This window comes from Ambystoma mexicanum, chromosome 10 (genome assembly GCF_040938575.1).
Source record: "Ambystoma mexicanum isolate Mex_15411 chromosome 10, UKY_AmexF1_1, whole genome shotgun sequence".
In the NCBI taxonomy this organism is placed as follows: domain Eukaryota; kingdom Metazoa; phylum Chordata; class Amphibia; order Caudata; family Ambystomatidae; genus Ambystoma; species Ambystoma mexicanum.
The window spans coordinates 1,441,738,395-1,441,755,828 of NC_090932.1; the positions used below are offsets into that span (position 1 = coordinate 1,441,738,395).

The 17,434-nt window shown below is 45.8% G+C and overlaps 1 protein-coding gene across 8 annotated transcripts in view; it reads left to right on the forward strand.

Annotated features, from left to right (window-relative positions):
- The window catches only part of HECTD4 (HECT domain E3 ubiquitin protein ligase 4), a 4,298,785-nt gene that overhangs the window by 3,351,163 nt on the left and 930,188 nt on the right, over positions 1-17,434 (forward strand). For all 8 annotated transcript variants that reach the window (XM_069619495.1, XM_069619492.1, XM_069619493.1 and 5 more), the window contains exon 60: positions 4,691-4,870. In XM_069619495.1, the coding sequence (XP_069475596.1) occupies positions 4,691-4,870 (180 nt within the window). The remainder of the gene's footprint in view (positions 1-4,690; positions 4,871-17,434) is intronic.

Below are 17,434 nucleotides of genomic sequence, written 5' to 3' on the forward strand. Positions count from 1 at the left end.
CCTTTGGAAGTTTGCTGTTATTTAACTTTTTGTAGGCTTATTAGGCCATTGTTATCGCTAAGTTTTTCAATGCCGCATAGTCACCGCGGGAACAAAGGGGGTAACTGAGGTATGGGACGTAGAGACAGAGTTTATATATTATACCTGATGTCTCGTCCGGAGCCGACGATCGAGTGCTGGGCAAGACGGATGGATGATCTACAGCCACGTCGAGGTCCACAAAAGCCCCCTGTCGAGAAAAATTCTGAAGCAGCAAAGATGGATGGAATATCTATCAGATGAGGAATCTGCAGGAGAAGAATCCATAGGCAGAACATAACAGTAAGTAATTTCTCCTTTAGGTAGTGAACCTAATGAGCGTCAGTATTGCTTTTGTCGTTTACAATTTTGTGTGGAATACGAGTGTGCTTAACTATGATTCTGCATTGCACTGAAGTCCTTCTAGTTGTGCAGCACAATTTTTCAGGTTTTAATGTTATTTAATTATTAATTGGCTAATCAATCCCAATGCACTACATTGACCTATTCAAGTTGTACATCAGACATGATTGTCAGTAATATGAGTACAGTAGATTCTCTTGTGAGGTTCTCTTGAAGCAATAACCTATGGACTTTGTTTATTTTATTTTTTTATTGAACATGTGTGTGTGCCCCCTATACAGTAGAAAGGGGGCAGGGGCAGGCTGGTAGGAGGAGGGCCAGGCCGCAGTAAGACCCATATGGGACACAGGCAACCAGTCGCAAACAGCAGATGGAGAATTAGTAAGGGACATGGAAGGAGGAGGATAAAAGGAAGGTCTCGAGAAGCTTCCAGAACCTAAGGAGAACCGGCTCAAGTTGCAGAGGGGCGGTGGAGAACGTTCCAGAGGGAGGCTCCTGCTGATGAAAGAGAACTACCCTGACTCCCTGCTTAGAGAAACGGCTGATCTCTAGAGAGTTTGAGCTAGAGGACCGAATGACTCTAGCAGGGAGGTATGTAGGCAGAGAACGTTGGATGTAGCAAGGTCCCAGGCCCCAGAAACCCTTGTGGATGATGCAGAGGGTCTTGAATTTAATCCTTGCAGCCAGTGGGAGCCAGTAGAGCTTTTAGGGCTGGGGAGATGCGGTCCCTGTGCTTGAGGCCAAAGATAAATCTTGCAGTCCTATTCTGGATTAGTTGAAGAGGGCATAGGGAGGAGGATGGCAGATTAAGGAAGAGGCTGTAATCCAGCCTGGAGAGAACTAGAGCTCTGAAAACATTGAGTTTCTGGGGAAGGTGAGGAAAGGGAAAATGCCTCTCAGGAGGTGAAGCGGAAAGTAGTCCTTTTTGGCGAGGTCCGCAATATGAGGAGAGAAATAACGAGAGGATTCGAAGAGGACACCAACATGTTTTACTTCACACAAGGGTGAAGGGGCGTGGCAAGGAGGGCGGCCAGAGAGTAGGAGGGAAGGATGGGGCAGGAGTCCCAATGAGAAGGATCTGGGGCTAACTGGCATTAAGGCAGAGATTGTTAGCAGCAAACCATGCCTGAATAGCAGTCATACAGTCTGGAATGAGAGAAGGAGGAGAGGAGGTAGAGAGGAGGTAGAGGAGGGAAGCATAAAGTAGACCTTTAAGTTCAGTGAAATGACATAGTATCTAACAGGACTAAGTATTTTCTTCTGTATGCTTTTTATCAGAGCACTTCTGCCATGCCTGCACAATCTATCAAGGGGTCTCTCCATGGTCTCTCCTCGATTACAGCCGTCATATCTTTGTTTCCTGTGCGGGTCTGAGAACTTCCCATTCATCTTGCACATCTGCTGAAGTTCAATGTTTGTATAATGCTACCAGCCTTACCACAAATTCTTAACCATCACAGCCGGTGCAATATCAGCCAGCAGCGCCCTGAAATCTGTATGGTATTTCTTTTAGTCCTCTTGTACATCTCTGTAGGCTTCTTTTAGGGCTTCTAGTCCTTCACAGGGGATTCCTTCAGACCCCAAGGCTTCCCTTTCTCTTCTTTTAGGGATTCTTTCCTTTAGTAAACCCACACGTATTTTTCTTCTGTGCACTCCTCCTCTTGCCAGGTCTCCTGTACAATAAGCAAAAAGAAGAGAGCGAACAACCTGTTTGAGACAGAGCTCCTCTTTTACATCACCCCTTCTCCTGCCCATTGGTTGGTTACTTTCTCCCCTTCCTACGTTCCCTGATTATCCCTCCTTCTTTCCATGCCTGCGGCTCTGCCATTCCTCTCCACTCGATCCCCCTCACTTCCCCATCTTGCTGGATCTCCGCTATGTTGGGGTTGCACTGCAGCACTGCTTTTACCCTCCTGCAGTTTGACCGCTGGCGGCGTCCACCTCGCCAGCTATGTGCATGGTGTGTGAGGGGTGCTAGTGCGGGTTGCCACAGTGCAGTCCTTTTGGGCCGCGTTACTAACCTCCCGGTTTTGGCATGCTGCTTACTGGGGTCCTGGTATGAGTGGCTGCTTTGTGGGTCTCAAGGATGTTGTGGTGCAATCCACCTGGGCCCTGGGTGTTGCCGCAGTGAGGACATCTGCGGTACAGGTCGCTTGGGCCTTTTTGATCCTCACAATACAACATACTATTACCCCTTTTGATTAAGGGTATTTTATATAGCACAGACCTGGCTTTAAAAGCAGCAGAGCGCTTAATATAGAATACCTTGTGTGACCGGCTTTAACCTCTTCAGCTTTAGGAGCTGCAGTTTGGGCATCACTTCCTTTACGCTTCCTTTTCTTTGCAACTAAAATGTACTTTTTCTGACATGTGTTTTGAGATTATCCATTTTCATTTGGGTTATCTGGAGTTAGTAGTCTTAGCCAACATTTGACTTGAGCTTTTGCCCAACTTTCTGAGACTCGGAAGGAAGTTCACACCCAGTTTTATGAACACAAAATATCTAAAGGTTTCTTAAACATGATATTCTACTAATCAGAGTGAGGCTCCAACCAGTTGAAAGGATTTTATAGCTCTGTGTTAAAAGGTACATACGGAACACTCCAGACAAAGATGATGCAGGTACAAGCATGTAGGAAAGACTTATGTTTTTTGTACACATTGTAATAAGTTCCAGTTAATTTGCATTGTAGAGAGGGCATCTGCATTGTTTTCCGTGCCATACACATCTCCAGCTCAACAGACATTAAGAACATCCGTGCATCATCACTCATCCATCATTCCCTGAGCCGTCATTCGCTCAGAGACCAACATTATGACCTCAAGCAAAGAAAGAAAGAGAAGCCAAAACCATGAAGGAAGCATGCACTCGAAGATACAGCGGCACACCCACTCAAATGGTCCCATTCAGGAACTTGCCTCTGCAATGCATGCCCTATCTTCAACTCACACCGGGGTCACAGCACTCCAGCCCAGCCCTTTGTACGCAGCAACACAGTGGGGGATCATGCCAATAACCACCTGTGGGCATGCTGAAACCACCACCATTATTTATCCACAAAACCAATGGACCAAATGTCTACTTGGAACATCCTTGAGAAAAGTAAGGCTCATGATACGTGGTGGGCAGGCCATAAAGCCATGTAGCCATATAAAGAAGGTAGCAGCAGAGCGGGTTGGTGCCCGCAGATAAGCAAAGAAGCAAGCGCCTGCGCAAACTACATGCATGTTTGCCAATACAGAGGATACGCCCTTGGAGTTTCCGCAAACTGCTGTGCCTACCTGCAACACAAAAAGGCAACCACCATACACTAGTAAACATACACACAAATGACCCAGCAACATGAGACTGTGCACGAAGGAGGAGACCTCCAGTACATCTCAAAAACACACTATGCAACTGAGAATTCCAGTCACGCCCATATGCATCAGATTCCACTCACCCTGGCCTTACTGGAACAGACTGACTCAGCATATTCCATCCCCCGTGACAGTGTGTTATGAGCGGCCAGATAAAACTCAAAAGCACGTCAAGGGTGGGCTTTTGGGAGCCGCTATGTGGATCGTTTGTTAAGTTAGAATCCTGGAGCGTGTGCAATCCATTGTTGCTGGACATTGAGGGAGCCTAGCTACATTCTGAGTGGCGTTTCATATGGTCACAAATAGCTAGTGTTATCAGTGTACCTTGATCTTCTCTACTTTGGATCGGTTAGCCCATCTTTTACATTTGGAAACCTCCCCATCCCACCTTTTTACATCACGCAAATATTAAAGCACTCTGATTCGTGACTTTCATGTTTATCAATTCTTTTTTATTTTGGGAACATGGAAACCTGTAACTACACAGATTCTTGCCTCTTAAAATGTGCTTTGTGCTACCGTATTGCTAGATAACTAGTTTGGAAAATGATATTTGAAACAGTCATTCTTGATCCACTGGGAAATGTGACAGCTCAGTGTAAAGTGGAGTTGATGTCCTCAGTCAGCTAGTACAGAGCATAGATATCAGTAAAATCACCTTTCCGTAGACTAGTTCAAGGAAATAGCCCATGTGTCAAATCTGGAATGTATGCACAACATTTCAGGGTGAATACCAGTTAAACCAATAAGTACTTAAAACATCAATTTATAAGATTATGCAATTTAGTGTAAATCTGCCTTTAGGTTTGCCTTTAAATAGCCATTACAACCTAAGCAGTTTATTTTCAGATAGCATGACTGTCACTACATTGTATGGTTTTTACATTCTTTAGCATTCATGGCAATTTTGTATGTATTGCAATGCTAACTGTAGTTGTTTCTGTTTAAGGGGTATCTCCACCGCCTGGAGCTGTGCTGGTTATGCATTCTCTCCCACAAGAATTTCCATTGGCTGTTGCGTTTACAGAGCAGATATTAACATGGAAGTTAGCCGAAGGGGATGAAAAATCAGAAGATGAACTTGATACCATCCCTGCATCAGTACTTCTTATAATTATAGAACTTCTCGGTAAGAGTAATTGTCTAATTTGCAAAGTTATCAATCAGTTTGATTTTCTGTCAATGAAAAGATTACACAAATACAGTAGTGTGTAGTTGAAGTAAGAGAACAGTGTATTTGGGTTTAGCACGGTTCCTGTTCTGTGTGTAACTGGAAAGAGCAAGAAAAGGTAAGCCTTGCATTGAAGACCGCCACTTACCTGAAGGGAGGAACCTCTTGAAGATTTTCTACTAGGAGAATCTGAATCAGCAGTCTTGTGTGTTTTGGAAACTCTACCTCTGTATGTTTAACAGTGTTCCATATAAAGGGGGGTGGAAATTTAAATGAAGATCAGTTGATCAGCCATGCAGGAGAAAACATTTCAAGAGGGCAAAATGTTGTGAAGGTTAACCTGCATATAACATAACACAAATGATTAAAGTGGGCAAAACTGATTGAGCAGTTTTCTATCCTATGTAGAGGACACTCGCTCCAAATTGAAGATGTTAGACGCTAGATTTCAGCTGTCTTCCAGAAGCTTCCGCTACAAGAGCAAATCAAGGATGTAGGTTGTCTGAGGACCTGGACAATACCTGCAGTGATTAAGGTATTTTGGTCAGCCTGGGTAAGAAAGGACGTAGAACCAATATCCAGTTTGGCTACCTGCCGTTTCTTCCTTTTTTGAAGGAGACAAAGTAGCCTATTGATACATTCTACATCCCTTAAGGATACATCTACCATGAGTGTCATCAATTCCTGGTGCTGTATTTCTGTAAGGTGCTTTAGGAGAGGCTTGGATGCATTCTTGACTCCCTCGGCAAGTGCTGTAAAACACAATCTAGACCAACAGTTCCTGGGATGACATACTTTCAGCATACTGCTTTGCAACTTTCTTGTACTTCATCTTGCAATTTATGTTCTAGTAAATGTAGGAAGAAAAGAGGAAAAGGCGATTAGGAGATCTGACAGGCATGCTTGGCAAGGTGTGAAGCGACAGTGGAGAGTGGGCTGGTTGGAAGTAGTACCGGGACCCTAAGGCCTTTTTGGAAATCAGTGACTGCCTTTTGGCTATGAATTGTGGACCCTTGTTGCAAAGGGGGGGATTGGACCCAATATCTGCCATCAGCGTCACTGACTACCATTCCAGACCTGAGACCAAGGAAGAAGGTCTTCCCACTGTATTCAAGCTAAACAAGACCCAGTGAAAAAAAAGCAGGCACTTCAAGAAAGATACTTCTAATGGATTACGTCCTCCCATGGATTCCTCATCTTTGATATATCCCTATCCTGCTTTGCAGTTTCTGATTTTTTTTACAACAGCAGAGGGCGCTGTGCGGCATCAAGTCGATGTCCCTCAATGGTTACCATTTCTGCATCCTGACGTGACATCAATGTTCGTCTAAATAGCTCACACTGCGCCCTTTGCCTCAGTTCCTTTTTTCCGCATGGACAGTATGCTCTCGCAATGGTTCAACTCGCCTCAGCGATTCTACTTCATAACTCTTATTGAATCTTTCAATAATATCCATGCCGAAAACTGGATTTAAGAGATGTGCGCACTTTCACTCGAAGACATCGATAACAGATCCCCACAGAATATGTCTCTGGTGCCTCAACAAGGAGCACTAAGTCATTCAAGTGCAGCTCCTGCCAGTCGATGACCAGCAAGGCCTTAAATGAGAGATCGGTCGGTCGGTTTGTTAGTCTCCATCTGCCCCTCCTTCAAAGAGGAAATCTTCCGAAGGCAGGAGCTCTACCGGGGACAAATATCCAGAAAGGCCCAAGAAACACTCAAAACATTTCAAGCGGTTGAGATATCGGAGCCACTCTCGCCATTCTTCATCTTAACAAAAGAAATCAAAGAAACAACGCCATTGTTCCTCATCGCCCATCTCCTCACTAGACAACCATCTGGTACATTTTCCCAATAAGACCGCCCTGGTGGCCGATTGGGGAATGTTTTGTCAGAAAATTATGGATGTGTTTTCGAAGGCGGCCCCTCCTGGTCCCTCGAAAGAGCCCAAAAAGGCAAGAATCTTCCAAGACTGTTAGGGAATCAAAATAAGGCTTTGACTCGTGCAACCAAATGCCCTGTTCAGAATGCCTCGGGGATCTTACCTCAAGTAGCATCGATTGTGTCGACAACAGAAAAAACATTGAAGCCAAAGGCTACTATTTCCTCCTTTTTGAAGGAATCTAAGTCAAAGGGCCCTTCGACGACGATCTTGGATCCATCTTTGACTTTTAAACCTCAGTCGAAAAAAAATTCTTTCAATTCTTTTGGTTCCATCTTTGAGGAAGATGAGGAGGAAGAAGACGTTATACACTTTTTGTCTGAATGTTTTAGAACGCCCAATGTTCCTGAAGAATTGATCTCCGATCAGTCTTGTTTGGAGGACCCAGGCTACTTGTCTTAAGCAAGCCAGTGTTCTCAATACCTCGCCTGATTACGAATGCAACACTCCAAATGTAAATGCACACCCTAATGCTACCTATAGAACAGTCATTGAACAGGGTAATTGAATATATGGGCTAGGGATGTCCTGCAGAGGATATAACTCAGTCTGACCTGACAGATATCCTGGATAAAAGCCCCCTACAGAGTCTGTGTTGCATCCTTAAAGAACCCCATTTTAGATATCTGGCATACAGGCAGCATTCCATCGATCCCGATTTGCGTTCAAGGCACTCTACTCCAGAGAGTTTGGTAGTGCATGCAGCTACTTCCCTTCCCAGGCAGTGCATTATCCGACCACCCCCCCCCCATATAGGGATGACAAGAAGTAGTACTCCTTAACAAAAATAGTATTTTCTGCTGGAAGCATGGCTTTAAAAGCCATTAATGCTTCTTGTGCTTTAGCAAAATATTCTTATACGAAATGGAATAATATTGCACAGACCGCAGACAGCATCCCTGAAGATGAGATAATTCCCCAGGATGGATCAGACAGCGTCAGCCAGTGTATGGGCTCTAGCGCGTGGCAATAATGAGGTTTAACGATTTGCCCCAGACATCCAATCAAGGCTACTGGACAGGACATGCCCTTTGTTTGGTCCAACATCTTTGTCCCAAAGGCAGATGATAGCAGCAGCTTCTAAAGCTGCTGCAAAACCTTTGGGGACAGCCATCCTTCAGCCACAACAGCAGCACACGCCTTCACAGGCTTGGAGAGGGCGTTCCTTTCAGTACTACTCTTTTGGCCAAAGAGGAGGAGAAGCCATTATACATAGAGAGGACAAAGGAGATTCACATGTGCCCCTTGGGGCCATGGAAGAAAGACTGTGCAAGCAGCCACCTCTTCACTGCCTTCTGCCACAGCCCCAAAACCTCTCTGAGCACTTTGTCCACAAGATTCCGGTAGGAGACAGATGAACCCAGCATCTGCAAGAATGGCATTACATTACTTCAGATGCTTGGGCCCTTCAGACAGTGGCTCAAGGGTACTGTCTCCCATTTCTGAAAAGACACCCAGATTCTCCTCTGAGCAAACAATCTCTTCAGGAACCAGATCCGCTCCTTCTAGGGGAGATTCTTTCACTATTGGAGAAAGGTGCTGTGGAAAGAGTACTTTAGCTGAATAATACCAACAACAATACTCTGCCTATTTTCTTGGTCCCAAGGAAGACTGATGACTGCGACCCAGCTTGGACTGAGACACTTGAACAAGTTCCTCGGGAAGGACAAATTCAAGATTGTCACTCTTTTGCAGATTCTCCAGGCCCTTCAGCTCCAGGATTGGAAAGTGGTACTCAATCTTCAGGGTGTTTACTTTCATGTGCCTATACATCCCAAGCACAGAACATACCTGGGGTTTGCTGTTGGCAGTTCTCACTATCGGTTTCGAGTTCTCCTGAACAGGCACTGGAACATCTCAACAGCACCTGCCACTCTCCACAAGCTGGGCTTCTCCCTCAGCTTCAAGAAGTCCCAGGTGAAACCACCTCAAAAGCTGCAATTAATTGAAGCAGTCCTGGACTCTTACTCAGGGAAGAGTTGAGGGCTCAGAATATCTTGCAGATTGTTTTACGAGATTTCCAAATGCCCATCATTTACAGGCATTCCATTTTATGAGGTTGCTGGGCCTCATGGCACCCTGCATTTTTCAGGTGCTGCAGGCCCGTCTAAAGATGAGGTCCCTCCAGTGTGCCCTCAGATCCCAATGGTCACAATTCTCAGGCAGGAGGATGGACCTTCTTCAGTCCCGCGCAAGGTCTCTCAGGATCTCTTGGGTTGGGCCTGGAGGAGAGTGTGATGATGGGGCAACCTTTTTGGCAACCCTGAACATAGTCACAGATTCTTCCCTCATATGAGCAATCATACAATCAACGGTCCCCATCAGAATCCAAACTGCACATAAACCTTTTAGCACTGAGGGCAATCAGACTGGCGCACATGGCCTTTTTGCCATTCATAAAGGGGAAGAACTTCCTGATAATGATGGCCAACACAGTGGCCATGCACTACCTCAACAAATGAGGTGTAGGGTCACTTCCACTGTGCAGGGAGGCAATGCAGCTCTAGATTTGGGCGCTACAACGCAGGTTATCTCTGCCGGCTGTTCACCTAGCCGAAGACGAGAATGCAACAGCAGACGCTCTGAGCAGGCAGAGCACCATCTCCCACAAGTGAGAGTTGGCTCAGGAAGTCCTTCTAGAGACCTTCGCCGTTTGGGGAACCCCTCAAGTGCATCTATTCGCATCCTATTCGAGTGCTGGAGTGAGGCTACAAAGAATGAAAAAGGGGACTGTGAGCAACATTTTTGTTTTGAGTTGTTCTTTGCATTAGCTTGGTTTCCTTTTCATTGGCCGAAGTGATTATTTGATTTAACCCTCGTAGAATTATTATACAACAGTTGGGTTTTGAAAAGACCGATCATTGTAGCCTATTGTTGAACTACATTTACGTTGGGGGGTGTCAAGAACGTGCTATGTTGCTACTCGAAGCTAGGTCTGTGCTCAATAAATACCATAGTAATATTAATAATAATAGTAATAATAAGAAGCTAAGAGAACTTAAAACCCTGACGAGCCTGAGAGAGCTGTGCACCTGGAAAGGCTAGCAAGGCCTGAGAGAGTTGACAAAGAAGATGAAGCAGTCCAAAGCTAACTGAGCTAACTGGGCAACCAGTCTATAGATGACATTCTGTGGCTGGCTGCTGGAGCTAGTATGGCACTATATTCCAAGGTGCATAGTAACCTGGGCACTATATCCCTGGTAGATGAGCTTAGTGGTATCCCCCAAGCCCCTGTAGCCCTTTGCCTGGAGGACAGCTGCATTTCTTTATTTATTTGGTAGTATTTGTATAGCTGATAGCGGTTTAAGGGTTAGTGAAATTGGGAATATGGAGGGGTTGAGTGGGGAATATGGGGATTGGGCCCCCATAAAATGCCACAAAAAATGTAGTGAAATGTCATGGATCCAGTTGAGCACTATGTCCCTGAAAGTTAGCTGGACACTATATGCCTGGATGTGAGTTGGGCACTGTAGCCCCTAGAGAGACCAGATGGATGTTGGGCGATATACCTCCCAGAGACCATGCTTGCGAGACCGGAAGCTTGCTTAGTGCTATATGCCTGATACTAACAGAACTAAAAACCAGAGGATTGTTACTAGATAAGGAAATGACGTAACACCATAGTTTTGTCTTTCTCTACTACTTTTTCTTACGTTGTTTGGCGAGAACATCAGCCTTTTTATTTCTTAGAGCAACCACTTGGCTCTAAAGGCCTTTATCCTATTCCCCACTTACTCTGAGGAGATGCTGGATTTTTTACCTGTGGACTACAAAGGTCCAGAAAGCCCAGCTGCAGTGAGGCAGTGCCAGAGGGGGTTTGCCCTTTGAGCTGCCTTGGTACCATAAAACTGGAGGCCGATGCTGAAGCTCCGCACCATGGATACGCGAAGCACGTCTCGCAATCAGTTGGCAGACTGATGGATGGGATGGCAGAGCCCCTTGTTAATTCCTTGAAGGTAGCAACCGGCTCCACGGACGTCTATTACGCATGGTTGGATCAGATCTCTATCGGGCTGACTACAGTAAGTGAACAACCCTCTGACTGACTGTGGTGTGCATGAGTCGATTCCATTGTGCCCTTACGCTTTGCAGCAACGCAAGTGTTGTTTTCAAAGGATAATTAAGGCATTGTATTATAAACCCTCTGATGCCGCTAAAATAGCAAATTACTTTCCAAAACACATTATGAGTAAGTTCGAACCATCGAACATACTAGATACTTGAATAAGCTTATAGACTCTGGCGCGCTTGAGTCTACCTAGTGGGTTCATGGCGGTGGCTCTGCCGGAGACCAACAGCATTGGCTGTTCTGATGGCACCTTGATTGCATGCTCACAAGTTAGCTTGTCCCAAGACTTTACATCAAGCGCTGTGCAAGCTTCAGCCACTGTTGAATCTTCAGTCTTGTCTCATTGAGTTACAATTCCAGCTGCACTAGTGATTGAAGCAGTTATGCACTCATGGGGGACAGCAACCTTAGATCTGCTTGAGATTCGGAGGCAGGACACGTCCCCTTCTCATTAATTGCTTTTGACCTCGCTTCGAGGGGGAGTGGTGCCAGACCCTACTGTTAGTCCTTACAAGTTCGATTTTCCTGTGGCGAAGCCAATAAGCAGGCACAAACAGCAAATTACTTCATCCCCTGTTGTAGTGGGGATGGACAACTGCTTGGACTCTAATGTATATTGCACAGAATTTTTGGTATTGGAAAGTTTGTTGACAGCTGTACTTGCTAGATGTGATCAACTATTGGGTTTTGAAAGTCAGCTGGAAAGCATTCTCAATAATTGTATGTTACACAATATGTCTAAGGCCCGTACTGTAACACTTAACAGCTGGTTAGATTTAGGAAGACCATCATGTCTGTTCTATTGTTGGACGATGTCTGCCCCTGATGAAGACGCCAAGAACCACACCCTTCAAGAGAGACAGGCTGGAGAAGAAGTATAGGGTCCTGGACTCAGCCCCCAGGTGCTTGAGGTCCCAGCCTCCTCTGGACTTGGTTGTGTCTGCCGCTGTCAGGAAGTGTTCCTCCAACCCATTGTCATTTCCTTGGTTACCCCGGATCAAGAGGGAAAGAAGGTGGATGCAGTGGGAAAACACATCATTTGCACCACGGCTTTCATCGTCAAAACCGCCAATGCCCTTGCCCTTTTGTCTTGCTACTATGGGGAACTCCGGTATAAGCTTGGACCAATTTTGGACTTCCTGCCAGACGACAAGAAGACCGATGGTTCAGGCTTTGTTCAAGGAGGGTGAGGTGGCCTCTGGCCATGCCATCACAGTGGCACTGGACATTGCAGACTTTGGATTCTGCCCGATGGGCAATGGGGTGGCACTCTGGCACAAGGGTTGGCTGATGGCCACAAACTTCAGGGCAGACGTACAGTCCAAGGTGGTGGACATGCCCTTTGATGAGGAGCATTTCTTAGGCAAGGGAATGCAAGAAGATCCTGGCCAAAGCCAGAGCTTCCTCTGCACTGTCTTGTTAGGGCCATAAATGGAAACACTTCACAGTGTGGTGCAGGACTGAGAAGTTTACGCCTCTGTGAATCTCTGCAGCACCTCCCTACCTGCTGTCACTGTCCAAGATTGGCCTGGCTCATGTTTATATCAAGGTACATCTAGCTGCCATATCACAGAACACCCTGGCACCTGGTAAGCCCTCCCTGTGGTCACACAGGTTTGTCAAGGAGTTATTTAAAGTCCTCTACAGAACTTTTTCGCCATTGAAGGCTCCTGCTCCGTGCTTCAGAGCTCAATGTTGATTTGACTAAGATCATGAGGCCTCAATTTGAACTGATGCATCAGGCCCCTCTGAAGTTTCTCTCGTGGAAGACTGCTTTCCTTGTGGCCATCACTTCATCCAGGCGGGTGGGGAGATCCAGGCCCTCTCCTGCAAGCAGCGGTACTTGTCCTTTCATGCTACAAGGGTGGTGCTGCGAACACCCCGACCTTTATGTCAAAGGTCCCCTCTGAGTTCAATATCAATGACCCTTTGGTCCTAGCAGTGTTTTTTCCGAACCCTTCTATGCCTGCTCAAAGGGCATTACAGTTGCTGGATGTTGCTCGTGCTTTAAGTTTTATGTGGCACGTACAAAGGATTTTTGGATGACTTCTCAATTGTTCATGAATTTTGGACTTGTGAATCACAGGAAGGCCTCGTCTAAGGCTTCCATCTCCAGGTGTCTGTCTGGCTGTCTCATGTCCTGTCATCGTCTGGCTAACCAACCTCTTCGAGGCCAGTCGACAGCCCATTCCACCAGAGCCATCGCAGCACTGACAGCATTTTTCTCTGGTGTTCCCCTGCTTGACATCTGCTGGGCTGCTACAAAGAGGTCCACCCACACCATCACAAGATTCTACTGCGTCGATTGGGATTCCTCTGAGGATTCCTATGTCGGCCAAGAGGTGCTACGCAACCTATTTACTTGAGGTGAGTCTGTTCCAGGGGTAAGTGTATTGATTCTGTTGAGCCTTGCCACCACCCGTTGCTGTGTATATGTACTGCTGTGCAATCATATTCAGGAGCGTGTGAATCCATGACAGACCTCATGCTGGAGAAGGAACTAGTTACTTACCTGTAACTGCTGTTCTCCAGCATGTGTCTATCATTGATTTACATGCAAACCCTCCCGCCATCCCCTCTGTGTTCATACTGCCGCTTTGCGTGCTCTACCAAATCTGAAGGTGGCCACCAAGGGTGAAGCTTATGGAGATTGTCATTGGCTGTGGGCTGTATGACCAAAGGGACAGTGATTGGTTATAGAGGAGACAAGCAGTTTTTAGGTTAAAGCAAAACTGCTTTTCTTTTTTTACAGATGATTCCCAGCCTGACGGGGAATATTCATGAGCATGTGAATTTCTGCCAGATCCATGCTGGGGAAGAGGAGTTGCAGGTAAGTAACTTGTTCCTTATGTCTGGGAAGAATGTACCTTCTGCCTTGAACTGTCATAAATGTTGTTGCAACAACATCAATAATTTGACTACACTGGTCGACGCTTGTAATTCTTCTGTCCCTGAGGTTACGGTTATGAAATCTAATGCAGAAGTTAAAACTGCAAATACTTCTGTGAATATTGTGAGACCAGGCATCGCTCCTGCCAATACGTCATTGATTTAGTCACCTAAGCTAAAAAAATCTCTTGGGTTTAAAAGCCATGACATTTCCGGAAGAGTTGGTGCTAGGACAATTAAGATTCAAAGTTTATTTCATAAAACGGATTCTTTAACTTTTAATTGATACACTTTTTTGTACTTATGTAGCTATGTTCCACAATTGCGAGTAGTTTCAGCCCGTGACATAAAATTGGTAGAAACTCCTGACACTGAGATGGTAACGATTTACGTACATTTTTTTGTGAATCAATGCTTGATTTTATTCAGGCCGGGAAGTGTGATTTTTATAGGCAGTGATACTTGTTGTCTGTCCTGCCTTTTGTAGGCAGGGGCGGGACAGACAATACCAAGCTTCGTTAAGAGAAGAAACTGTTGAGGGTTCCACAATAAGAAGGCAAATGTCAGTAGTACCCATGCATAATAATACCATTCATCAGAAAATCCCTGTAGTACCATATGGCACGGAAGGTTCATCGCTTCACCCAGTTCTTCATAGAGGCCCAGCGAAAGAGGTCCTGAATCAAGGCATAAATGCCTTGACTTGATTCAAGTAAAAATTAACCTGAATGGAAGAAGGGAGTTAGGTTTTCAGAGTGAGCTAAAACAACCTCAGACTGCTAAAGTGGAAGATTGGACATGGTCATCAGGCTTCCTTACTAGCAAGCACGATAAACATCCCTAATCTAGTATTATTGTTTATGTATTTTTTTCTTCGACTCGGTTTACCACTGAGGCTGACTGTGTTATACAGCATGATGAGAGTGATCACTTTCTGCTGTACGTAATGATGAATACGATTACACCTGCGATACTAGCGGAGCATGATTGCAGCATTCAGGTTTACTCAGCAGGCAGTCGAGTCATTTGGAATGCTGTTAATGTGAGGACTGCAAATCAATCACCCTGTAAAATCCAGTATCTAGCTTGGTAGACATTGCTGGGGAATCTAATTACACTCTTCCCCAGCAGACCATTTTTAAGTTCATGAAGGTGGCATCAAAGGTTGTCAAAGACTCTTGTACCTTTTTGGGTCTGCTGCATGCTCGGCTCAATCGGCATACTGTTGATGCAAGTGTTTGCAGAGCTAAATGCGAGTTGGATAAAGACATGCGTTTCATTGCAAAGATGTGAGGTGGTCACTTCGAAATTGTTTGCATGTTTAGGGACCGTAAACGTCAATATCGGTTAAGACTCTTAACTTTTTGTCCATTTCATGTAAGCCAATATGCTATAAATGTCCCTTAAGTGTGTTCTTTATCATCCTTTATATACGTCCCCAAACATACATAGTTAATATCACATAGCTAGGTTTGCATTGCATCATTTGCCCCAGGCGTCAAAAGTAGCTTGTGGTAGCTGTTGGTTTCAAGCTAACTAGGCTCCCCTTGACTATAACCAGGAGCTAAATTGCTCCCAGCTCCTGGCAATTTCGAACCCTGCTGTTTGCAGGTTTTACAATTTCCAGAGGAGGCGATGGATTGCTCAAAAGGAACTTCTGAAACTAACACGATTTCCATAAAACCAGTAAATATAAGGATAGGCGGCCCAGCTCATACCTACTAAATGCCAATGGGAGCCCCCTAGGCGTAGACTGAGTACTCTCTTCCAGAAAATACCCTCAAGGACTTCCCAAGCCTGCCATGGAAGACTCAGATCAGCCTCTGCCCCGTAAGACTACTCACTACTCAAAATCGAGGCAATATCTTGGATTTTTTCTTTGCACATGAGGCGGCCATAAATACTGCCTCTTCTACCTCCGTGGCATGGTCCGACCATTTCCTTGTCCCCTTCGTGATCTCTTTGAAGGCTCCTCCCTCTCCCTTGCCTAAGCCTGCCATTTGTATGCGCAGTTGGCTTGGGGTGGCCAACCCCAGCTGGTCTCTTCTTTGCAAACACACTGTGGTTGGGGGGCGAATTGCTCCCTGGCCATCTTGGAAGCTGCTTTTATAGCTACAACCGACTTATTGTCCCCATGAAAACATGCAAACAAAGAAGCCGTCGTCCTGAACCTTGGTTTTCCAGGGAACTCAGATCTATAAACTTCAGTGAAGGCAGGCAGAGAGAAAACGGCGTACTACTTACTTGGCCAAAGCTAAAACCACCTTCCATGGTATCCTCACTTTTCATCACAAAGAAATCATTAACGCCAAGAAAGCTTAATTTATCCACACAGTGGAGGTCACCCTGAATAAACCCAAGGCCCTATTTGATCTGGTTCAGTCGCTTTCCACTCCTGATACAGGCCGCTCTCTGGTGCCGCCTTCCCAGGACCTATGCAAGTCCCTTTCATCTTTCTTTGTAGAAAAAATAACTACCATTAGAAATAACATAAGTGATGAGGCAGAGGTGTTACCTACTGATAAGGCACACGTTGAGCCCCTCCCGGCCCTGGGGTCTTGGTCTACTTTCCCTCTTTTCTTGGACGTTGACATCCTGATAGCCATCCAGTATCTAAAATCTGCCTCCCCAACTGATGCCATACCACTGGCTTTTCTAAAGGAATCCTCAGGTGCTCTGATTACCCATATTACCTCGGCTGTAACCTTTCTTTTGCTACAGGTGTTATCCCGTCTTCACTTAAGCATGCCCTGGTCATTCCTTTGTTAAATAAAACATCCTTAGATCCTGAAGTACTATCTAATTACCGGCCCATTTCGCTTTTGCCATTTATGATTAAAGTGCTCGAAGCTCTGGTCTCTCCCCTGTTGTCTAACTTTTTAGAGTCCTCGTGGTACTTTGACATATTTCAGTCTGGCTTTTGGCCTGGGAGAGGCACTGAATCTGTTTTAAATTCCGTGCTTGATGACCTGCTGTGCCTGGTTGATCAGGGTGGTGTCGGAGCCGTCCTGCTCTTAGATCTGTCGGCGGCTTTCGACACGGTTGATCACTCCACCCTGATCTCCCGTCTGTCTGCTGCCGGTCTTTCTGGCCAGGTTCTTGATTGGTTCACGCCCTTTCTTGCGGACCGCTCGCAGTCTGTCTCCCTCCCTCCATTCCGCTCTGCCCCTGTCTCACTGGTCTGTGGGGTCCCTCAAGGATCGTCCCTCTCCCCAATCCTGTTTAATGTATATGTTAGACTCCTTCTGCTTCTTCTTCAATCACATGGGTTCCGCTTCTATTCCTATGCAGACGACACCCAGATTCTAGTCCGTTTGGACCGAACTCAGTCTGAGACTGCTGCTCGACTGAGGAAATGTCTTGAGGAACTAGGCGAATGGATGACATACAATTGGTTAAAGCTAAATGCTAGCAAAACAGAGGTTCTAGTTGTTGGTACTTCCTCCCCAAACCTGTTCTGGACCTCTGACGTTTGGCCCTCCTCTCTTGGCCCTCTCCCCACGCCAGTCAGTCAGAAACCTGGGGGTTAAACTCACTGCCTCCCTGGCCATGGAGGAGCAGGTGGCAGCAGTCTGCAAGACTGGCCACTTTAAACTCTGGGTCCTTCGGAAGGTCCTTCCT